This window comes from Salvelinus sp. IW2-2015, linkage group LG2 (assembly GCF_002910315.2).
Source record: "Salvelinus sp. IW2-2015 linkage group LG2, ASM291031v2, whole genome shotgun sequence".
Taxonomy (NCBI): domain Eukaryota; kingdom Metazoa; phylum Chordata; class Actinopteri; order Salmoniformes; family Salmonidae; genus Salvelinus; species Salvelinus sp. IW2-2015.
This window is the reverse complement of record NC_036839.1, coordinates 8,807,303-8,832,030: the sequence shown is the minus strand read 5'-3', so window position 1 is coordinate 8,832,030 and position 24,728 is coordinate 8,807,303. Positions and strand designations below refer to the sequence as shown.

Here is a 24,728-nt window from a genome sequence, read left to right as displayed (position 1 = left end):
CTTGCTGAGGTCTTCTCTGTTGCTAATTTCCAGTTAGAATATGGAGAGTAAATTGAGGCGAATATATTGCGAACTCACCTTGTCTGAGCGAGAATTACATGGTCAAAACAATCGGAACCATTATCGGGTTTTACCGCTAACGTTAGGTTGTATGTGTATTATGAGGAAACGACAGTGCCTGACTATTGCGCTTCCTGCAATGATGCGGGTGCGACGTGCCTAAACCAGAGAGGAGAGGAGAGAGGGTTTACTCCATATAGAAATTCTTATTTTTGGGCGGAGGTCAATGACAGCGGCAAATTTGGTTAAGAAGAAATGTAATTGCTAATATTCTACATGATGCTTATTTGATCAAATATAAGTTTCGTAATGGTTAGTTTGTTAAAAATGCACTGATATAAATGGACGCACGTGGCATTTCGACAACTTTGAAAAAACTACTTTGTATCGGAGTTGTACCAGTCTTCACACGCCTATCTGCCCTCTCATTGGCTAGAATGGTCACACCTGATCTCGCCTGTCTTCCATATTTGAATACATATATTTCCATTGTTAGAGAAGTCACTCGACCATCTTGTCAATAAAATAGATCATCTTTGCCTAAATCAGTTATGCGAGTTTCCTAGTTCAGAGTAGCATTTGAACGCGACGTTATCATCTTCCTGCTGTATACCTGTATCACATTAGTTGAAACCAAGACTGTTCTCATGGCAGTTTAGGATAATTAACGTGACAGGTTAGGATAATTAAGTTAAGGTTAGGAAAAGGTGTAGGGTTAGCTAAAATTGTCCCTGATGTGACTCGAACATATCTAACTACAACCAGGCCTGCCCTGAGAACAGTCTTGGTTTCCACTAACGCGATGACGCGAATACCGGACATCTCAGCCTCAGGAACTACATAAGAGCTGTTACCAAAATTCTCATTTACATTTGCTCGCGTTTAGATCTCTGTAAAAGTTAATAGGTCTATTTGACAATTGACTACTGCGATTTTTTTTGTTGTCCTCGTTTGACAAAATAATTAATAGGCCTATCAAGAACAGGTAGGCTACCTCAGGTTGCAGTTACTTTGTTGTAGACTACTCTGAAGAGAAGTGTATTGTCTTATCGAAAAAGCCACTGAAACACCAAAAGATGGACTCACCAGCAAGCCCCTTCTCCCGTGCTGGGAGGACTTTCTGGACAGTTTGGGTGAGTTTCTGCACTGAAATCATTTACTACAGGACACTGTTTTTATAGCCTCCCGTGATTGGTTTATTATTTCCTATTGTTACAATTACAATAAATATATTTTAGACTACTTAATAATTTGTTGAAGAACAATTAGTTTAAATTGAGAACTTCCCCCAAGGAGGAGAAAAACACAATGACTGCATTAACTCTATTTCACTGTACCTGGATTGATGTAATGTGATCATATGTTATCATAAATGGACAAATAACATTAACATAGAGTAATACTCTCTCTCTCTCTCTCTCTCTCTCTTCTTTCGCTCTTGTCGACGATGCTACGCCTGCGCTGCTCCGCAACGACACACCACACAACACAACCACACACACACACACACACACACACACACACACACAGAACTACTTTACGGAAGTTGTGGGGAGGTATCTAAGCCCAGAGCCCACTAACAATGACACAAGCTCAAGACAGGAAGCCACTGCTGCACAACAAACAGACGACCATAGAGATGGTGTGAAAAATGAGTTAAAGGAAACTGAGGTCACATTTGAAACAGGCTCTGAGGTTAAGAAACCAAGACCAGTCGTTGCCTGGGAACAGTGCAATGTCATCATTGGTCCAGGCCTCGGCAGAGAAAATGTGCAATACACTGGACAATCCAACAGAGGGAGTGATAGCAAAGCATCCCAGGAGGGAGATGATGTAAAACAAGAGCAGGTGGACCGAACAGAAAATAAAGACACAATCCAGCATGTTACTAAAGAAGAATTAAATATGGGGAAAGGGGTCCAATCAGTGGTAGTCACTGGGATCCAGATCTTATTCAGAGAGCCGACATCTGAAAGGTCAAAGGGCCAGGGAGCACAAGGACACACTGACAGTTACAACTGTGCTGAAGCAAATAGATTAAGAGGTGCAGTGGCAGCAAGAGAAGAGGAGGAAGAAGAAYTCCCTGAAGAAGTTACTGAAGAATTCCCCTGTGGTGAAGAAGGAACCAAAACAGAAGAACATGAAAATAATAGAGATGGAGAAATACATTTTGATATAGAGTCCCCAAACCTTACATCAGCCTGTGCTGAACCTGCCACACTTTTGGATAAGAATGGAGACAAGGAAAATAAGGACAGATTAATGAAACACAATGTGCAAAGTACAGAGGATGAAACCATGGTAAGATTAAATGAAAAAGATGGAGAGGAAGAAACGGCAGTACTCTTCATGGAGACAGACAAAGAAGGGTGGAAAGTAGCAGAAATAGTAGAATTCTCAGCGGGAGGGGAGAATAGCGGTGATCTGTGTGTAATCAAAGACAAAATGAGTCGAGATGGTAATGAAGAGAAGAATGGCATAGACATGGAAGAACTTAGGAGGAAGGAGGAGAGAGCGGAAGAGAATAGAGCAATAGAAGAGATGGACAGAAGAGAACAGGAAGAGATATTGGACAGGGGCTTTGGACCGAACAATGACTTCCAAGTCTCAGAAAACAATAACAAACATGAATATGGTGACGATCGTTTGAAGTTTGATGAAGGAACTATAGAAAAGTTGGATCAAGAAAATGACCCCAACCCACGACTGCTTTGTAGAGGATTATCAGACGAAGATAGAGCATTGGGAAGAGGCCAGGACATCTTTGTTTCGGAGGCAGAGTTGGAATTGCCAATGGCCTATGACAAAAGAGTCTTTGTGTCAAATGATGAGATAACCATTGTTAGAGACGAGCAGAGCAAGGAGGGCAACGTTGAAAGAATTGACAGCACAGTGTTAGAAGAAAGAAAAGAAAAGGTATCAGAGGATGGATCCAAAGTGTTTGAGGACGGGGGCAGTAACAAGATAGAAGACGTAGCAATCAGTATTCGGACGAAGACTGATACAGAGGCAGAGGATGTGGAAGATAAAGTGACTGGACTGGACACTTTCTTTTATCAGGACAGAAATGTTGTAGTGGAGAAAAATAAACTACAGGAAGAGAAGCTCTCAAAAGAAGACGAAGACCCCCTTAATGAAGTGGAGGGGAAACTTATTTCAGTGGTTGACAATAGAGTGGAAATCAGAGGCGTGGCAAAATACATTTCCCCTGGGCTATGTGAGGACCTTGTTGTGGCTCAGGAGCCAAAACGTGTAGCGTGTGAAGAAACCCGAGAGGAAATTCCTGAAATCAACAATGGCAAAGAGTTAGACGAGAATACGGCACCGAAGATCCTGGAAGTTGGCGACGATGAAGTCAACACCACCCATTTACAAGAAGCACACACCGAAAGTGATACRAAAGAGTTAGAAGGTGTAGAGAACACTGGAACTACTTTTAAATCTGACAATTCACCAGTGAGTGAACTCATGGAAGGGAAAGAAGATCCGAAAACCGTTGAAAGATTATTTGAAAGTGAGGATATTGAGAAAGCCTCAGAGACAGTAGTAGACGAGCACACAGTCGCGAAAGCAGCGGAATCACTGGGGGAAACYGAGAGAACAGATTCTGTATTACTGAATGGAACAGATACTCAAATACTAGAGGACCTAGCGAAGACAAAGACTGAATCACATGAACCGATGGAGATTGAGTTAGGACTGTCAGAGGAAGCAGCAGAGACATATGTTTGTTTATCAGATGAGACGCTGAGAACAGAGGCTGGAGTATACAAAGAGACAGAGGAGATAAAGGCAGTGTTTAGAGAGGGATGGATGGAGTCGAAGGCAGGGGAGACAGTGGGGACAGAATTTGAATCAGTGGAGACACAGGCAGAAACACCAGAAGTGAGGACCGGGGTTGTGCCATCAGAGGACAAAGATGAGACCGAGTCTGGATCAATGCAGGAATCAGCAGATACCAGTTTTGGATTACTAAGGGAAACTGTGGAGGAAGGGTTACAAAAGGTGGCAGAGGTAGACACACCAGAGGTGAGGACAGTGACCGTACTGTCAATGGAGACAAACACAGAGGAATTAGTGGAATCTGAGGCTGGGGACATGGTGGAGACAGAAGTTGGATTAGTGAAAAAACATGAGGCAGAAATACCAGATGCGAGAACTGAAACGGCATCATCAGAAAGAACTGTGACGACAGAGGCAGCAATACTTGATATGAAGATTGAGGAATCGCCATCAGAGGAAACAGAGTCTGGATTAGTTGACACAGAGGCCAGAATTTTTCTGGAAACAACAGCGATTGAGTCTGAATTATTGGAGGAATTATCTGAGACATCATCAGAAAGAACTGTGACGACAGAGGCAGGATTATCAAGGAACATGACATTGTACRCATCATCAATTCATACAGAGGCTGTGTTTCTCACAGAGACAAAGGCTGTGTTATCTAATGAGTCACTGGAAACAGACAATGGATTATCAGACAAATCGTCTGAGGCTGGGACTAAATTACAGGGAATGGTAGAGGCTGGATTACCAGATTCGAGAGAAATAGAGGCTGAATTATTTGAGGAAATGGTTTGTGGAGAAGTTGTACTATCACAAGTCACAGAAGATGAATTATCAGAGGAAAAATATAATGTAAAAGCTACATTAATGAAAGAATTAGTGGAGCCAGGGCCTGMGGAAACATTGGAGACTGAAAAGGGAATCATGAATGAGACAGACGCAGCAATACTTGATATGAAGATTGAGGAATCGCCATCAGAGGAAACAGAGTCTGGAWTAGTTGACACAGAGGCCAGAATTTTTCTGGAAACAACAGCGATTGAGTCTGAATTATTGGAGGAATTATCTGAGACTGAGTCTGGATCACAGAAGGACAAAGAGATAAAAAGACAGAGGATTGAGACAGAGCCATCGGTGGAGAGAGACGTAGAGGAACTAGTGGAATCTGAGGCTGGGGACATGGTGGAGACAGAAGTTGGATTAGTGAGGACAGTAGCCGAATTACCAGAAGAAGTTAGGCCAAAGATAGAGCTATTAGAAAAAARGAATAGAACAGGTGCTGATTCATCAGAGGACACAGATGAGACAGAGGCCAGATTTTCAGAGGAGATAGAGACTGATTTAGTAGAGACCAAGTATGGGTTACAGAAGAACACAGAAGAAGACATACTACATGTGAGAACAGAGACTGTGCTGTCGGTGGAAACAGTAGAGATGGATACTGACTCATCAGACAAATCACTGGAGTCCAGATCACTTGAAATATCCGAGGCTGGATTATCTGAAGAATCAGTGGACAGTGAGGCTGTATTAAAGGATATTTACACAGAAATACCAGATGTGGAGAAAGAGTCTGGATTATCAGAAGAGACCGTAGATGCTGGATTATCAGAGAAAACAGACGTGTCAGACACAGAATTAGTGAAAAATACAAAGGCTCTAATAATGCTAGAGGCTYAACTTTCAGATGCAACAGAGGCTGTGTTAAAAGAGAAGGCAGAAGACAACACGGCAAACGAATCACTGGAAATTGAGGTAGGATTATTTTGGGAAACCGATGAGACCGAGGCTTTGGTAACAGAGGAAGTTATGAAGACAGGGCCTGTTTTATCGAAGCAGACAGATTTTGGATCACAGGGTCAATTACTGGAGATCGAAGATAGAATAATAGAGAAATCCCAGGTTGGGTGGTCTGAGGAAACTGTGGAAACAGATGGAGGATTACCAGAGGAAAACAGAGGGGAGGGTGCAAAAGCAGGATTCCGTTCCCCATCAGGAACCAAAAATGTAGACCAAAGTCTTCAGCTTCAGGTAATAATAATACTTTCCCTATTATAGGYATACTTCAGGATTTTGGCAATGAGGCGAAAATTCACAACTTCCTCATTTWAAAAAATGGTATCCACAAGTTCATCTGACTCTGGGGAAGTAGATAAAGGGCCTCATTGCCAAAATCCTGAAGTATCCCTTTAAAAGAATGCAATCAAATACATACGATTGTGATGGCTAATCGTGAGAGATAAAGCAAACGTTAGTCTCTGTCATATATTTTATTGGATTTGTTTCCCTTATTTTTATGTTATTGAAATTAAGCTTGATAGCTTCATCTAAAAGGATGTTATGAATTTGAAAACTTGTCAGTAAATCAGTTGTTTATCATACCATTGCAGTTTGACGCCTCCGCTTTGGACTTCACTGCTCAAAAGTCTCGCATTGCCCTCAAGAATCCACATGTCCGTCCACCCAGGGATCCCCGTACTCTTCTACAGATGCCATCTTTGACCCCCTCCCCTTCAAAACRCACCGTACACGTGCCAGTCAGAGGCCCAACAGGGATACCAATGAGGGCCATGGGCGGCATCGGAATCAAACTGCCTGGTAAGTTGAACAGAGAAAAGAGGAATTTAATGTACATGTGTTCTTTCCTTCTGTTATCGTTGGTGACACAGTGTTCTATGACAGATAATGGATGATGCCCAGATTTAAGTGTGAATGGATATCTTTCTTTGTTGTTTGTGTTGCTATGATGTTATTCAGGATTCGGTGCAGGGCCCCCCATCTTAAGAAAGACCGGAATGGGGGTGAGAGGTGAAAATAACACCGAAAATATCCCTCAGGTACCAATCAGATACTTGCACTTTTTGAGCTCAACCTTTGAATAGGTCTAGTAGTATGTTTATTATTCTGACTCTTAATTTGATTTGGCAATGTCATCTATTCAATAGAAATCTGAGCTAGAGCAAGATGTAAGGGATGAATCTCCCAAGAAAGAAGAGACGCAAAACAAGCAAGAAGAGCGCAAAACAAAATGGACACCGCCTAGACATCCAGGGTAGGGAATCAACTATTTTCTACAAGATTCTCTTAATTTCTTGTTTGAAATCACTTTTATATGGAGATATTTCCTACATGAATGTCACTCTCGTTTTATTATAACACCTTTGTTCAATATATATCCACCAGATTTGGAAATCCCCTGATGATGAATGAGCTGAAGAACAAGCTGAAGAAGACTACAAAAGAGAGCGGAGATGATTGACAGGACCTTTTTTCTCATTGGTGAACCATGGTCCATGAACAATGGGCTTTAATTTATCATAAGTATCTCAATTTTATTTAAAACTATCTTTGTCTATTTCTTTTGAATATCTTTGTATGAACATTTTCAAATAAATAATATATTTTTGTTTTGGACAGTGTTTACTTGTTCCAGAGGGTTTTTAAAAACTGGTGTGATAAAAAAAAAGTTGACTGCTCAAGGCATTAAATTGATTCAAGAAGACTATTTGTGACATTTGTTTATTTCTTCATCAGTGGGTTTGTTTCAGCAAAAATACTTCTCTTATGCATTATTTCCGTACTAATTATTTCTATTACTACTGTAGTTACCTACAGGGAAACCAGCAATAGCGTCTTGATATTTGGGCTAGCCTATAATTGACTATACTGATTGGTCTTATAAAGCTTTTATATAAACCTTAAGATTCATTATTTTAAAAAAGTTTATATTTTTGGAGGGCTTGCCTGTTTGCTTGTTATTTTGGCATTAATATGTGTCATATCAGTTTGCAAACAATGTAAAAAATTGTTTTTTAAATGTCATTGAGTTAATAAAGCTGCATACAAACATGGTCTCTTTTGGCTTTCTTCAGTAAGGCAGCTCCTAAATGCAGGTGTTTTAGCCTAGCTCAGTGCTTTCTGTGGTGGTGGGGCTAGCCAGCAGAAAATACAGAGCGTTGCGCCTGATTGGCTCTGTTTTCTGTCACTCATGGGACAGTACATCATCCCCAATTCTAAGGTTAGAGCTCGAACATTTTAGCCCCTTGGGTTCTGCCATTGAGTTATATTAGAAGTGCGCATCCAAGAAGGCTCAAGGTCATTGGCCACAGATGGAATGACATCATATCACATATCTACAGTAGCTTTGATTGGACTGATCATGACATCATACTTTAAAAGTCTTCACTAGCAGTCATCGTCAGTTGTCATCAAGTRGACAATRATTTTTAATCCTTGTCATATGAAGAGAAATTACAGATCAAACGTATCGGTGCTCATCTGCCGTTGTTCATAAAGATTACACAAATTGGAAATCGCAAYTTCAGCAATGAGTCGTTTGGAAGGAATCAGTGGCTAACTGCAAGCGTTGCAAAGAAACCACCAACGTTAGCCTGCTATTCAATGGAGTGGCTYGTTTTTTTTCTTCCAAATTCCRGCCATTAATCCAGAGAATGCCAGATTTAGATGACAAAATTTGCCTACAAAGGCCCGCTGCGCCACCTGCACAAGGTMAGTCCAAAAATMTATTGACTTCTTCTGCATAAATMATGTCATATGCAAGGGAGAAATGTGTACTGTAGCTAAGAAATTAATACTAAGTGTATGTTGTGTAGTAAACTGTTCGTAGCCCATGTGCCTCACCCTAATAATTTGGGCTATTTTCACCAACGCGGTATTGTAAACACAACGTTAGTAGTTGTGGTGCTTGGTTTGCACGTGCAAATCCAGCACACACAACATAGAATTGTGTTATTTGACGTGTCAAATTAAAGGCTTATTTAACGCGTCAAATAGTGTTATTGTAAGGGGTGCGTAATCGGTGGCAGGGAAGTCAGACGCAGGAGAGCAGAACTTGGTAATAGCTGGAGCAGTGTAATAGCAAAACCCACGGCATCAAAAATAACAAGATAATTGGGTACAAAACCCGCCGCGCACACGTGCACAAGCACTTACAATAAACAATACCGCACAAAGACATGGGGGGAACAGAGGGTTAAATACACAACACTTAATGAGGGAAATGAGAACCAGGTGTGTAGGAAAACAAGACAAAACAAATGGAAAATGAAAAGTGGATTGATGATGGCTAGAAGACCGGTGACGCCGAGCGCCGCCCGAACAAGGAGAGGAACCGACTTCGGTGGAAGCCGTGACAGTTATATGACGTATATTTTTGGACACACGYAGACCCAAACGGCGTTCAATGTGCTTTACCCTAATAATTTWGTCTATTTTCACCTCATAATTTCGCCTACTGTTCTAACTTGGTGGTGCACAAATAGCCTATAACCMGTTTTAGAGAAATGTAATTATCYAATATTGTAAGAGCTTTRATTGTCTGTTTATATGCCCCATTTATTTATCCTACGGTTCTGACTGGTACAGTCCGTACACWTTAAGAATGGCCCATGTTCTGAATTATGTTGCTGWACATTTCAAAAGTGCTTAACAAATAGTTATATTGACCACATCCGTCGTTGCTTGCCCAYAGTCTTAATCGAAATTACYGATTGCCTCCGCTTGTCGGAKGTATTTGTACATCTCAATTGTCAGTAGTAACCACATTTGTTTAAGCAAGTRTGCTATATCAGCTATGTTTTTTTAAAGGGCAGTAAATGAGTCTGAATGAACTGTAGCAGTGGTAAGGTGTTGGGACTCTGCTGTTGGGACAGCTTTATGTAGGCCCTAACAGTTTGTGGGCACAGTTTGTCACCGTTATAGTGCAATTKATGTATTGTTTAGTGTTGTGTAGTGGCTTTGCTGGCATGCATCCCACGTGTTTMTTGTTGTTGTTGCCCCACCAAGATTTACATGATAAAATCGCCACTGGTAACAACCAACTCATTACGAATGTTATATTCGTTCAAATAAGCCATACCTAGCAATTAAGCCATTACATGTTTTGTTAACCAAATTCGACACTCTCATTGACCTTTATACAAAAACAACTCGCTTGGTGAGCGAAAAGAAAAATACACCTGCTGGCAAAGACAGATTGTGGCACCAGTTATCCCTCTCACTTCGCCTCTTCCTCTCTGGTGCTATCCAGGATCGTTGGGACGTCCCAAGCAAAGGGTCCCYGAAGGCAGCAACTCGCACCTCTCTTGATTCAGAGGGGCTGGGTTAAATGCATTCAGTGTTTTTCGGTCGTCACTAGTTACCACAGCCACAAAGTCATAAACCACGCCTATTTCTCCAATTTATCTTAAAATCTGATTTTAGCAGAACATCATATACATTTTTGTTTTCATGAATTTTTATGATATAGACCATTTTGACTTTGTGGCTGTGGTAACTAGTGACAACCATGTTTTTCGTCTCTGCTAGCTAGCTAATAAATAATACATTTAGCTACTATCTTCGCTACTATCTTCGTATGTTAGCTACCTCATCAAAATGTCTGCAGAGAACAAAAACTTTGCTGAGGGAGAGTCTACGCTGAWGGAGGAAATAAACTAAAAGGTATAATGGGTTGTTGACTTGTCAAATGTCTGAGCATCTAGCTACAGTAGCTAGCTAGCTCTTTGACACACAAACTTTGGCTATGCCATCTTATAAAGGTTCTCTGAACTMACTTCATGTCTGTAGCTAGCTCTTTAAGGTTTTCTCACTGAAAGTGAAATATTTCTGTAGATCAAGGAACAAAAAATGGTAATTGATGAGCTCCAATCTGCGTAAAAATGGGGTAAAACAGTGTTAGCTAATTTAATTAGTTTAAAACCTACTGATTGCTCTAACGAATATGGTATTGTCAGACCATAATTTACGGAGATCTGCTAATCTTCATCCATATTTATTTCAGAGCGTCTATGTCCAACAGCCCAACAGTAACCTATTCTTCTTGGCAGACAGAYTGCAGACTCTTGGTTCATGCAAAAGTAGYCCAAAGTGCATACAAGTTTCATATTATTATACAAGTTTTGTTTTCTCTTAGCCATAGATAGATTAACCTGTGAACTTTTCTTCCCTCYGAGGAACTGGTCAACATGAAGAAGGTCCAGGATATGTCAAAATCTACACAATCTGGGAGTGAAATACAAATGAAGCCTTACTAGCTATAAATATGTGTGGTATCTGTAGTGTGCTGGAGAAGAGTATGCAGGAAAACCTAAGGAATAGAGGCCCGAACTCCAGTCGCATCACCAAAAAAGCTTCAAATCCCCACCACTGTCTGTTCTCTGCTCGTGTACTTCACATGAGATTGCCTTTCACCTCAGCACAAGACAGTAACAGGAATGTACTGATGTGGAACGGAGAGGTTTTTGGTGGACTGTCATTGAGACCGGAAGAGAATGACACTGACGTTATTGGCCACCATCTCTCAGCCTGTGACAGCCCTACAGAGATCCTGTCTGTCCTGGCCAATGTTTGTGGACCCTGGGCTTTTACATATTCCCAACAGGCCGGACACTATCTCTGGTTTGGGAGAGACGTCTATGGCCGGCGAAGCTTGCTTTGGTAATATGACGCTGAGGAGAAGTCTTTGACTCTGATGTCTGTGGCTGCCCATCTCCCTGGCTCTGAAAGACCACCATAGTGGAAAGAGGTTCCAGCAGTAGGTGTTTACAGTATTGACCTTTGCAGAGTCTGGCTCTGCAATGGGTTCACGCAGGTGAGAGTCTGTCATCTGTTAGTCAAGAATCCAAGTTGGAGGGTATCCCCAGGAACACCTCAGCAGTGATGAACAATTCAGGTCTCTCCCTAACCGTTCCGGTTTGCCCACTGAACATGACAATCCCTCAGTTGTCAAAGGAGGTAGAACATGATCCGAGCTCACAAGCCTCAGTTAAAGACCTGGAGGTGTTGCTGGAGTCTGATGAGAGAARGTTTATGGTGAATAGTCTTAWTGATGTTCTCAGTYAGGCAGTAGGGAGGCATGTGCAGTGTCTTCTCTTTGATACACTGCTGACATCACCACAGACCAATGACGAAGCAGCAATTGCCGTCATTTTCTTGATTCCATGATTCTGGCTGCCCGCCACATCCCAACCCACCAACCAATTGACCTTCTGAATGTGCCACTCAAACTGCAAGAACCAAAGGTGCTGAAGGAGTCTACCAAGAAAAGCAAAAAGCACAAAACAAAGCCCATGGATTCTAAAACTGACGTTGCTGATTCCCACGTGTATAGCCCTTTTGACGTCCCAGACAAGATCACTGGCAGAGCAGGCCTGCAAGGGCTTCAGCACTTGAATCCAGAGAAAAAAATGGATTATGTTGAAATCAACGTCCCTCAGAAGGAGGAGCTCATCTGTCACCTGGTGCACCCATTGGATACTGTGCTTGATGACAGCATTGGATGTGCTGTGTGGTTTGCAGCGAGAGGAACCGGCTTCCTCACAGAAGGCAACAAACCGAGGGGGTTCACTTCATCTGCCAAGGTACAGTATCACTGATGTGTTTGTCTTGTCCTTTGTAGATCACATGGGTAAAGTAGTAAGGAACAGGCCATTTAGATGTGAATAAAGTCTGTTTCTTTTTTGAGAAAATTATGCTAGCTTGGGCATGGTGTAAATTCGATCAACAGTATGTAGGCCTAATCGAACCACTGCTCTGTCTGCAGGTGGTTTTGACAGGTATGGGTGCCGATGAGCAGATGGCAGGGTACTCCAGACACAGAGTCCACTTCAAGACCTCTAGGCATGAGGGTCTGGTCCAAGCGCTGGCKATGGAGCTGGGCAGAATTTCTACAAGGAATCTCATTTGAGATGACAGAATCATAGGAAGGAGGCTAGGCAAGTACTGAATAGGACACTAAGCAATAACATTTGTTTTCGTTTTAGTGATTAATGCCCATTTATTACCACCAATTTTAATGTTGATTTGAGTCACACCTMTCTGTCATCACTGTTGGCCCAGTTTCTGTTCTTCTTCAGTGGCACGCAGATTTTCCATTATTAAAAAAATAGGAACACAGAAAGAGGCCATGAGTAACTTGATCAACATTTGTCATAAGAAACTAGCTCCCTGGTATACAGAAAATACCCGAGCTCTGAAGCAAGCTTCCAGAAAATTGGAAGGGAAATGGCGCCACACCAAACTGGAAGTTTTCCAACTAGCTTGGAAAGACAGTACAGTGCAGTATCGGAGAGCCCTCACTGCTGCTCGATCATCCTATTTTTCCAACTTAATTGAGGGAAATAAYAACAATCCTAAATGTATTTTTGATACTGTCGCAAAGCTAACTAAAAAGCAGCATTCCCCAAGAGAGGATGGCTTTCACTTCAGCAGTGATAATTTCATGAACTTCTTTGAGGAAAAGATCATGATCATTAGAAGGAAAATTACGGACTCCTCTTTAAATCTGCGTATTCCTCCAAAGCTCAGTTGTCCTGAGTCTGCACAACTCTGCCAGGAACTAGGACCAAGGGAGACACTCAAGTGTTTTAGTACTGTATCTCTTGACACAATGATGGAAATAATCATGGCCTCTAAACCTTCAAGCTGCATACTGGACCCTATTCCAACTAAACTACTGAAAGAGCTGCTTCCTGTGCTTGGCCCTCCTATGTTGAACATAATATACGGGTCTCTATCCACTGGATTTTTACCAAACTCACTAAAAGTGGCAGTAATAAAGCCTCTCTTGAAAAAGCCAAACCTTGACCCAGAAAATATAAAAAACTATCGGCCTATATCAAATCTCCCATTCCTCTCAAAGATTTTTGAAAAAGCTGTTGCGCAGCAACTCACTGCCTTCCTGAAGACAAACAATGTATACGAAACGCTTCAGTCTGGTTTTAGACCCCATCATAGCACTGAGACTGCACTTGTGAAGGTGGTAAATGACCTTTTAATGGCGTCTGCATCTGTCCTCGTGCTCCTAGACGTTAGTGCTGCTTTTGATACCATCGATCACCACATTCTTTTGGAGAGATTGGAAACCCAAATTGGTCTACACGGAGAAGTTCTGGCCTGGTTTAGATCTTATCTGTCGGAAAGATATCAGTTTGTCTCTGTGGATGGTTTGTCCTCTGACAAATCAACTGTACATTTCGGTGTTCCTCAAGGTTCCGTTTTAGGACCACTATTGTTTTCACTATTTATTTTACCTCTTGGTGATGTCATTCGGYAACATAATGTTAACTTTCACTGCTATGCGGATGACACACAGCTGTACATTTCGATGAAACATGGTGAAGCCCCAAAATTGCCCTCGCTGGAAGCCTGTGTTTCAGACATAAGGAAGTGGATGGCTGCAAATGTTCTACTTTTAAACTCGGACAAAACAGAGATGCTTGTTCGAGGTCCCAAGAAACAAAGAGATCTTCTGTTGAATCTGACAATTAATCTTGATGGTTATACAGTCGTCTCAAATAAAACTGTGAAGAACCTCGGCGTTACTCTGGACCCTGATCTCTCTTTTGACGAACATATCAAGACTGTTTCAAGGACAGCTTTTTTCCATCTACGTAACATTGCAAAATTCAGAAACMTTCTGTCCAAAAATGATGCAGAAAAATTAATCCATGCTTTTGTCACTTCTAGATTAGACTACTGCAATGCTCTACTTTCCGGCTACCCGGATAACGCACTAAATAAACTGCTAGAATCTTGACTAGAACCCCAAAATTTGATCATATTACTCCAGGTTTTACTGCTAACCTACAAAGCATTACATGGTTTTGCTCCTACCTATCTTTCCGATTTGGTCCTGCCGTACATACCTACACGTACGCTACGGTCACAGGAAGCAGGCCTCCTAACTGTCCCTAGAATTTCTAAGCAAACAGCTGGAGGCAGGGCTTTCTCCTATAGAGCTCKATTTTTATGGAATGGTCTGCCTACCCATGTGAGAGACGCAGACTCGGTCTCAACTTTTAAGTCTTTATTGAAGACTCATCTCTTCAGTAGGTCCTATGATTGAGTGTAGTCTGGCCCAGGAGCGTGAAGGTGAACGGAAAGGCACTGGAGCAACGAACCACCCTTGCTGTCTCTGTCTGGCCGGTTCCCCTCTCTCCACTGGAATTCTCTGCCTCTAACCCTATTACAGGGGCTGAGTCACTGGCTTACTGGTGCTCTTCCATGCCGACCCTAGGAGGGGCTGCGTCACTTTAGTGGTTGAGTCACTGACATGATCTTCTGTCTGGGTTGGCGCCCCCCCTGGGTTGTGCCGTGGCGGAGATCTTTGTGGGCTATACTCGCCTTGTCTCAGGATGGTAAATTGGTCGGTTGAAGATATCCTCTAGTGGTGTAGGGGCCTGTGCTTTTGGCAAAGTGGGTGGGTTATATCCTGCTGTTTTGGCCTGTCAGGGTGTATCGTCGGACAGGGCCACAGTGTCCCCGACCCCTCCGTCTCAGCCTCCAGTTTTATGCTGCAGTAGTTTTTGTGTTGGGGGGCTAGGGTCACTCTGTTTTTATCTGGAGTAATTTATCTCCTGTCTTATCCGCTGTCCTGTGTGAATTTAAAGTATCGGCTCTCTTCTCATTCTTTCTTTCTCTCTCTTGGAGGACTGTAGCGCTAGGACCATGCTAGGACTACCTGGCCTGATGACTCCTTGCTGTCCCCAGTTCCATGGCCGTGCTGCTGCTCCAGTTTCACTGTTCTGTCTGCGCTATGGAACCCTGACCTGGTTCACCGGACATGCTACCTGTCCCAGATTCCTGTTTTCAACTCTCTAGAGACAGCAGGAGCGTAGAGATTTCTGAATGATCGGCTATGAAAAAGCCAACTGACTTTACTTCTGAGGTGCTGACGTGTTGGACCCTCGACAACCACTGTGATTATTATAATTTGACCCTGCTGGTCATCTATGAACATTTGAAAATCTTGGCCATGTTCTGTTATAATCTCCACCCGGCACAGCCAGAAGAGGACTGGCCACCCCTCATGCCTGGTTCCTCTCTAGGTTTCTTCCTAGGTTCTGGCCTTTCTAGGGAGTTTTTCCTAGGCACCCGTGCTTCTACACCTGCATTGCTTGCTGTTTGGGGTTTTAGGCTGGTTTTCTGTCCAGCACTTTGAGATATCAGCTGATGTAAGAAGGGCTTTATAAATACATTTGATTTGATTTGATAAAATACTGGCACCGATTCACCTATAGGGTTAGGGTTAAAAAGGGAATTATTGTTTTATACTAATACAATTGCTCAGAGAAAGAGTTTTTGTTTTACACTTGTGGGAATTGGCCTATATGGATAGGTTTACATTTAAATGTTTCTTACAGAAGAAATATGAAAAACATATACATAACCATCGTAGCAATTGAAAGGGAACAGTTTAGAGATAATGGGACAATTATTAGACCAAAGGTGAGTACACAGCCGTTCACCTGACAAGTCTGAATCCAAACATCACACTGTTGATTTTATGTGCATTTTTCATTTACTGTGCTTTTCGCCGCGTTTGTTGATGACGAAATCGGAAAATACTCTGGATACATTCAGTAACTTTAAGTTACTATTACTGGAAAATGTTGGATAGATGCAACGTAAGACAAAACATTTACAAGGGTTTGAGTGAGAGGACTAACTGGTGTCTCCAAGTGGCCACACACCTCTCTAAAGTGGGCACAGTTCCTAAGTAATTTCAATGCACTTGATTTACTCAAGGAAAGAGTTAAACTAAAAGGTACCTTTTTTAGCTTTATTAGCATTGCCATTGAGGAACTGAAGCAAGCGCACTTGCTATATTATTTGTTGGTTTTGTACAGGCTTCCCTATTTGGATGAGGATGTGGTGTGTTTCCTGATTGCCCTGCCAGTGTACGAGAAGGCAGATTTGTCAGGAGAAACTGCTACTGAGGCTGGCTGCCAAGGAGCTGGGCCTGGGGGCCTCTGCTCTACTCCCTAAGAGAGCCATGCAGTTTGGTTCCCGCGTCGCAAAGATGTAAAACAGCCACAGGAAGGCTTCAGACAAGTGCAGCAGAACATTTAATCAGGAATGTTATCTTTTTCCACTGTATTGACATAAGCCAACTAAGTCATGCTTTTAATTCGGGTCACAGTGAGCCACAGTATCAACAGACATGTTTTAATTAATTAATACGTTTACTCTTGATATGTTTTTGTAATATTCAAAGTTGCTGTTTTCTTCACATTGCCAATCTCACACATGCATCTGAGTAAGCTATATTGTGTAAGACTTCACATCTTGAAGATCTTCTCTGAAGTACCAGTCACATTAAACATAGGAAGGAAGGTTTCCCACATCTTGAAGATCTTCTCTGAAGTACCAGTCACATTAAACATAGGAATGTTTCCCACATCTTGAAGATCTTCTCTGAAGTACCAGTCACATTAAACATAGGAAGGAAGGTTTCCCACATCAAAACGGCCAGAAATCTGATGATACACAGGCTTTCTGTAGAGGGAAAAGGAAATATGTGCTTAGAGAATGCATTGTTTTTACAGCCATGAATGTTGACGATCAATCTTAAATAGTATCTTGAGATGAGCCTTGACAAAAAAAGTTTCAAATCCATCAAGTTATGGATTGATTACCAGCACAAATTACAAACTGTTTACCTTCTTTCCATCAAGAAAAGCATCCTCCAATAAAGGCTTTTCTCGGAAAACAAGYACATTGCAAAACAACTTAATAATGAGGGCGGCTACATTCCATACAGATGAATATGTAAAAACTGTAGAAAATCAGGAGGGTTATTTATCAAGTAAAATGCGGTTTGCTCTTATCAGCAAATAGATTACTCGATCCTAGTTTGATCCCTTATAACATTAGCCAAAGGTTTATCTGTGACTTCTGTCTTTTTAATGTTGCAATTATAAACCTTCCCGAGGGCAAAACAAGTCATAGCTAGGGAGTTGGTTATATTGTAGGGAGGGACAGTAAAGTGTTAGAATGCACTTACTGCTCTTCTAGATTTTGTCTCAGAGGGAAGGGGTTTCTCCTTCATATAGAGCACCTGAAGGTCTTCATTCACCTCAAAAATACCATGCTTCTGTGTCTCTATGGGTGCAAACACAGATTTTGTTCTTAAATAAAGTTGGCTACATGTAGGCCTATATGTAATAATGTAATATTAGTACATGTAATAAATCATTCACAAATGTTATCCAGATGGAGATATGCTTCAAACAAGTAATGTGTGATAGAWGCAAAGTTGTAAAGGTTTAAGTGTACGTCATCTCTCGTGGACAGACTACGTAAACATAAATGGTGCCGTAGATCTGTCACGATACAACGGGATGCGTGAGATATCGAGCAGCATTAGTTCCGGAGCGGATTTAACACCATTGCTCTTAGGACCTGCATTCGCCTGTAAACATTTCCCGTTCAAGTCAGATGAGTATTTCCCACCTACACGGTGGGATTGAAGTTTGACGTCGGAAGTCATCAGCTAGAGGAAGTCTCTGAGGAAACAACGGTGAGGTTTGGATTCACTTAAAATGTACGAGTGAGCTGTCGCAAGCCACTGAAAATTAGGCCAGGGTTAGGGGTTAAGATAACGCCAGGGGCAGATAAAGACGGGATGAGGCCAAAGTTGTTTATGGTGCCCCTCAATCTATATGGGAGGGGTGGAACCAAGCATTCTGGCTATTAGCTATATGAACTGGGCATTGTCTGTATGATTCAGACTCTCAGCCTAACAGTCAGTCAAGACTGGTGGACTGARGGTCTCATTATTGCAATAATTAATTGATATTAAATAAAGATGATTGTTTGACAAAATGACCAAGTCTCTCTCAGTACTTAATTTCCACGTCAGTTCTTACACTATTCTCCCTGTACACCAAGTCAGAACCATAGGATAAATAAAAGGGGCATATGAGCAAACAATGAAAGCTCTTACAATATTCAATGATTGCATTTCTCTAAAACAGGCTATAGGCTACGTGTGAACCACCAAGTCAGAACGGTAGGTGAAATTAATGACAATGACAAGCTTCAAATAACAATTAAGAGGGGGGAAAGGGACCAAATTACTAGGGTGAGGCACATGGGCAACAATCAGCTTACTACACAACATACACTTAGTATTACTTTATTAGCTACTGTATACATATCTCCCTGGCATATTACATAATTTATGAAGCACCATACAATACATTTTTGGACTCACCTTGCTGTGTTCACTTGAACAGGAAGGTGGCGCAGCGGTCCTTCGTGAGCAAATTTTGTCATCAGTCTGGCATTCTCTGGATTGATGGTGCTTTCAAGATGACTGGGAACTCTGGAAAAAAACAAGGTCAAATCATGATGACGTTGGAGCTCTAGAAAGAGGCCCGAGTTCCCGACTTGCAATAGCGAGTTGGATGACCGTTCAATTCCGAGTTCCCAGCTGTCTTGAACTCACTGAAGTCAGATTTCCAAGTTCTGAGTTTCCAGTTGTATGCTGCTATTGTTAGCTAGCCACAAAGAATTGTTAGCTAGCTACCCACAAATAATTTACATCTACCTTGACTTACTATGGGCTTGTAACCTATGCACTCTACGGTGGATATTGTAGGCATGTAACCATGCCTAAATTAACATATCATGTATTTATTAACACTCTGGTAGCACTTGAGCATGTACTTTAAGTTGTGTCCCCTCGGCAGTGTTCAGGGTTGAGTTCAGTAGGGCAGACAGTATCAAATAGTTTTGCCACAGAAAATGAAAATCTGTTATTATGCGACAAATTCAGGTAGTACCTCCCTGTTTTAATTTGTTTCTAAACGTTTTCTCCCTACTAAATGTGACCCAGGTGTTCCAGGTAGAGGTGAGGTAGCAGGGTGCCGTCTCTCTATGGACCTTGGTAGGACACACTATGAAATGGCAGAGCACATCGGCTACAACTTCATCCTGGAGCTCATCCTCTCCTCCTCGCGACAGGGTTCAATATGTCGGTACATTCCTTGAACTCCAATTCTAACACTTGTTTTAAATGCCACCCCTCTGTACTTGCCAGGATTTTCACGCAAAATAAGTCTCTTTACACCAAGGTCATCTTTCTTAAAAGAGGACTCCCCGGCAAAGCAAAGGTTAAATGACACTCATCAGTTCATGGACTGAGTTGGCTCGCTAACAAGCTAAGGTCAAGCTTTTCCAGACAACATTTAATTCGCTCAGAGGGATGACCTCTCTAGGGATCAATGAAACGAAACACAGAGCGTCGTAAAACAACGTTACTTCCATGTGCCGTTGACAGGCGATGCAGATAAATGATTGACTGTATTGTGGACATGCACCCTGAGATTTGTGCTGGAACGAGGCCTGCCTCTGTCACCGCAAGTCAAGCCACCTCCTGCCCCTGGACGGCTTTCRRCTGCTAGACTCATCACCCCCAGCCAGAGCACAGGAAGGCATGTAGTCAGGAAGTCTACCTTGAAAAGAAGAGGAACACAATCCTAAACAATACTGACTGTTACAAATGTTTCAATATCCTAAAGTTGATTAGGAAGAACTGGGGTATCAATTAAAATGGGATGGGTGTTCACTGTTTTGTTGTGTTTCCAAATGCTTACTTCTGACTCCATGAATAAATGTGTTCCTGTATTTTTCCCTGTAACATGGCAACAGCCTCTACAGTCTTCCCTCAGGTCCTCTGTCTGTCACACACGTCTACAGAGAATCTGTACAGCAGCATCTGAAATAGTAGCTGTCCAGACAAGACAACAGATGGTTCTTTCATTCCAGCCTTCTTTTTCACAATAAATGTCTGTTCTCTTAATTAGAAACAAAATTAGGTTAACGATGTGGAAATGGTAACTTACATTTCTATGTGAATTTGGTCAGGTTGTCCAAAAAGTTTTTAATGTACAGCTTGAATTATAGGTAACACTTTACTTGAACCCTCTTACACAAGTTCTARATAACGCCATCCTAGTAATGACAGAACAGTCATGACAGGTGATGTCATCTTATTGGCCTAGCGACTAACTTTACACTATGCTATCCCATTGTTATTAGGGTCAGGTAATTGCAAGGCATTACACTAGCGAACTAGCTTACGCTGATCATATTTTCCTTGACAGTTTCATGAGCTGACAGCTGGCATCAACTTATACCCTCATCCTGTCATCTTCACACTGATGGTCACCACTGCTGGCCGATATGCAACAAAGGCATCACTCACATCCCACAACTGCCACCAGTTGTCAAATGTTGTGTGGTGTTAGATATATATAGTCAGGCCAGAGAGGGCCCTTACGTAGCCCTTATGAAATAATTCAAGTCACGATTTACCTACGATTCATGTTGGTAAAGTGTAACCAAATAGTATTGTGTTTCAGGCTGCCAGGCAGTTATAGCACAATCTGAGCCACCTGGACAGGACGTGTAAAGAAAGAGTTCCACCACTGGTTCGTCTACTACGGGTGTCCTGGACAACTAAGAGAACCCTCCTCAGTGTTATACGAGCCCTGGGCATCCTGTGTATTGGTACGAACTGTTGAAGTCGGAAGTTTACATACACTTAGGTTGGAGTCATTAAAACTCGTTTTTCAACCACTCCACAAATTTCTTGTAAACAAACTTTAGTTTTGGCAAGTCGTTTAGGACATCTACTTGTGCATGACACAAGTAATTTTTGCAACAATTGTTTACAGATTATTTCACTTAATCACAATTCCAGTGGGTCAGAAGTTTACATGCACTAAGTTGACTGTGCCTTTACACAGATTGGAGGATTCCAGAAAATTATGTCATGGCTTTAGAAGCTTCTGATAGGCTAATTGACATAATTTGAGTCAATTGGAGGTGWACCTGTGGATGTATTTCAAGGCCTACCTTCAAACTCAGTGCCTCTTTGCTTGACATCATGGGYAAATCAAAAGAAATCAGCCAAGACCTCAGAAATAAAATTGTATGCCTCCACAATCTGGTTCATCATTGTGAGCAATTTCCAAACGCCTGAATGTACCATGTTCATCTGTACAAACAATAGTACGCAAGTATAAACACCATGGGACCACATAGCCGCCATACCGCTCAGGAAGTAGACTCGTTCTGTCTCCTAGAGATGAACGTACCTTAGTGCCAAAAGTGCAAATCAATCCCAGAAGAACAGCAAAGGACCTTGTGAAGATGCCTGGAGGAAACAGGTACAAAAGTATCTATATCCACAGTAAAAACGAGTCCTATAACGACAGCAAGGAAGAAGCCACTGCTCCAAAACCGCCATTAAAAAGCAGGACTATGATTTGCAACTGCACATGGGGAGAAAGATTGTACTTTTGGAGAAATGTCCTCTGGTCTGATGAAACAAAAATAGAACTGTTTTGCCATAATGACCATCGTTATGTTTGGAGGAAAAAGGGAGAGGCCTGCAAGCCAGAGAACACCATCCCAACCGTGAAGCACGGGGGTGGCAGCATCATGTTGTGGGGTGCTTTGCTGCAGGAGGGACTAGTGCACCTCACAAAATAGATGGCATCATGAGGTATGAATATATGTGGACGTATTGAAGCAACATCTCAAAACATCAGTCAGGAAGTTAAAGCTTGGTCGCAAATAGGTCTTCCAAATGGATAATGACCTCAAGCATACTTCCAAAGTTGTGGCAAAATGGCTTCAGGACCACAAAGTCAAGGTATCAGAGTTGTCATCACAAAGCCTCCTTGAGGCCTACAAAACCTGACTCACTTACACCAGCTCTGTCAGGTGGAATGGCCAAAATTCACCCTACTTATTGTGGACGCTTGTGGAAGCTACCCAAACATTTGACCCAAGTTAAACCATTTAAAGGCAATGCCCACCAAATACTAATGAGTGTATGTGAACTTCTGACCCACTGGAATGTGATGAAAGAAATAAAAGCGCAAATCAAATGTATTTATATAGCCCTTGTACATCAGCTGATATCTCAAAGTGCTGTACAGAAAACCCAGCCTAAAACCCCAAACAGCAAGCAATGGCAGGTGTAGAAGCACAATGGCTAGGAAGGACTCCCTAGAAAGGCCAAAACCTAGGAAGAAACCTAGAGAGGAACCAGGCTATGAGGGGTGGCCAGCCTCTTCTGGCTGTGCCGGTGGAGATTATAACAGAACATGGCCAAGATGTTCAAATGTCATAAATGACCAGCATGGTCAAATAATAATCACAGTAGTTGTCGAGGGTGCAGCAAGTCAGCACCTCAGGAGTAAATGTCAGTTGGCTTTCATAGCTGATCATTAAGAGTATCTGTACCGCTCCTGCTGTCTCTAGAGAGTTGAAAACAGCAGGTCTGGGACAGTAGCACGTCCGGTGAACAGGTCAGGGTTCCATAGCCGCAGGCAGAACAGTTGAAACTGGAGCAGCAGCACGGCCAGGTGGACTGCGGGACAGCAAGGAGTCACCATGCCAGGTAGTCCTGCAGCATGGTCCTAGGCTCAGGTCCTCCGAGAGAGAGAAAGAAAGAATTAGAGAACATACTTAAATTCACACAGGACACCGGATAAGACAGGAGAAAGCTTACTCCAGATATAACAAACTGACCCTAGCCCCCCGACATAAACTACTGCAGCATAAATACTGGAGGCTGAGACAGGAGGGGTCAGGAGACACTGTGGCCCCATCCGATGATATCCCGGACAGGGCCAAACAGGAAGGATAACCCCACCCACTTTGCCAAAGCACAGCCCCCACACCACTAGAGGGATATCTTCAACCACCAACTTACCATCCTGAGACAAGGCCGAGTATAGCCCACAAAATAAATAATTCTCTACCATTATTCTGACATTTCACAATCTTAAAATAAAGTGGCGATCCTAACTGACCTAAGACAGGGAATTTTTACTAGGATTAAATGTCAGGAATTGTGAAAAACTGAGTTTAAATGTATTTGGCTGAGGTGTATGTAAACTTCCGACTTCAACTGTACATCCTCAGCAAGGCTCAATCTCATTTTGAGAAACAGTACATTCACTCAAAGGGTTTGCAGAAGTCATACATTGGTATGAATGGGAGATTTGAGCAACCGTTTGTCATGTTTTTACTTGACTATTTTGCCCATTACTCTTGTAACAGTGCTAGAGTAATAACATGGCTTTCAGAATTGACTTGGAAACAGGTCACAGTATACAAGCTAATAATATACCATGACTTCTGGTTCATACTGTATATCACAGGAGGTTGGTGGCACCTTAATTGGGGAGAACAGGCTTGTGGTAATGACTGGAGCAGAATCAGTGGAATGGTATCAAATACYTCAAACACATGGTTTCCAGGTGTTTGATGCTATTCCATTTGTTCAGTTCCGGCCATTATTATGAGCCTTTCTCCCCTCAGCAGCCTCCTGTGCTGTACATGTGTTTGCGWGCATGTTTRGTACATCTYATTTTAGGATTGACACYAACCAATAACCCAAATGGCCAGATGGTCATAGCTGAGGAGCAAGCCATTCCAATGCTTTCACAAATTTCTGGTTGGGATAACATCAATAATTTCTGTCCTTTTCAACACKGTTTGGAGATAAATGGTGGCCCACCTGTTCSTCAGTGCAACAATAAAAAGGTACATTTTGTTATGTAGTAAAAATGCCCTACATTTGTTTCATGATAAATCAATGTTTTTCATGATTGTCTTTGACTCCTATGTACATCAGGTGTGTCCAAAAAGACGAACTGCACTAATGGCCTGTTGGTGTCTGTAGGTCACTTTGGGCAGACCAGCTCGGCTCCAGCTCCAACGCCAGAGGAGCTGGACAGCCAACCCCAAGGTTAGGCTGTGGGGGACAGCCTACCCTGGATTCATTAAGGCTGGATGAAGACAGCCAGCGTCCTCAGCAAAGACGGTGACCCTGGAGGTCAGTCTGGGATCTAGCCTGACTGGGAACCAGCTTAAAGTAGTGATCTTGTGAGTCAGGGACTGAACTCAGAGAACCATTCTATTTATGTTCAAGATGAATATATTACATGATATTATTAATGGGAAAGAGTGACTTAATGGTCTAATATATAGGAAGTCGGTTGAATAATAAAACAAAATGAAACACCCAATAACATAGTCTGGAGTCATTTCTG

General features: G+C 42.2%; 2 protein-coding genes across 3 annotated transcripts; both read left to right on the top strand.

Moving 5' to 3' along the window:
- Window positions 1-625: 625 nt before the first annotated feature.
- si:ch211-136m16.8 (neurofilament medium polypeptide) lies at window positions 626-7,258 on the top strand. 2 transcript variants are annotated; one of them, XM_024001352.2, is made up of 7 exons: window positions 626-1,193; window positions 1,591-4,257; window positions 4,420-5,877; window positions 6,237-6,444; window positions 6,604-6,683; window positions 6,792-6,898; window positions 7,030-7,258. In XM_024001352.2, exons 1-7 carry the CDS (start codon window positions 1,137-1,139, stop codon window positions 7,103-7,105), a joined length of 4,653 nt encoding a protein of 1,550 aa, XP_023857120.1. In that variant the 5' UTR covers window positions 626-1,136; the 3' UTR covers window positions 7,106-7,258. The 2 variants fall into 2 exon arrangements, with proteins under 2 accessions (XP_023857120.1, XP_023857114.1); XM_024001346.2 differs by having other exon boundaries at window positions 1,591-5,877.
- Window positions 7,259-11,444: 4,186 nt separating this feature from the next.
- On the top strand, window positions 11,445-16,699 carry LOC111972118 (asparagine synthetase domain-containing protein 1; the record flags this gene model as incomplete). The annotated part of the gene is given in 5 exon segments (XM_070449322.1): window positions 11,445-11,458; window positions 11,783-12,227; window positions 12,410-12,592; window positions 16,495-16,568; window positions 16,570-16,699. Coding segments are annotated over 5 exon segments (846 nt in total), but the record flags the coding sequence as incomplete, so codon positions are not given.
- Window positions 16,700-24,728: the final 8,029 nt, after the last annotated feature.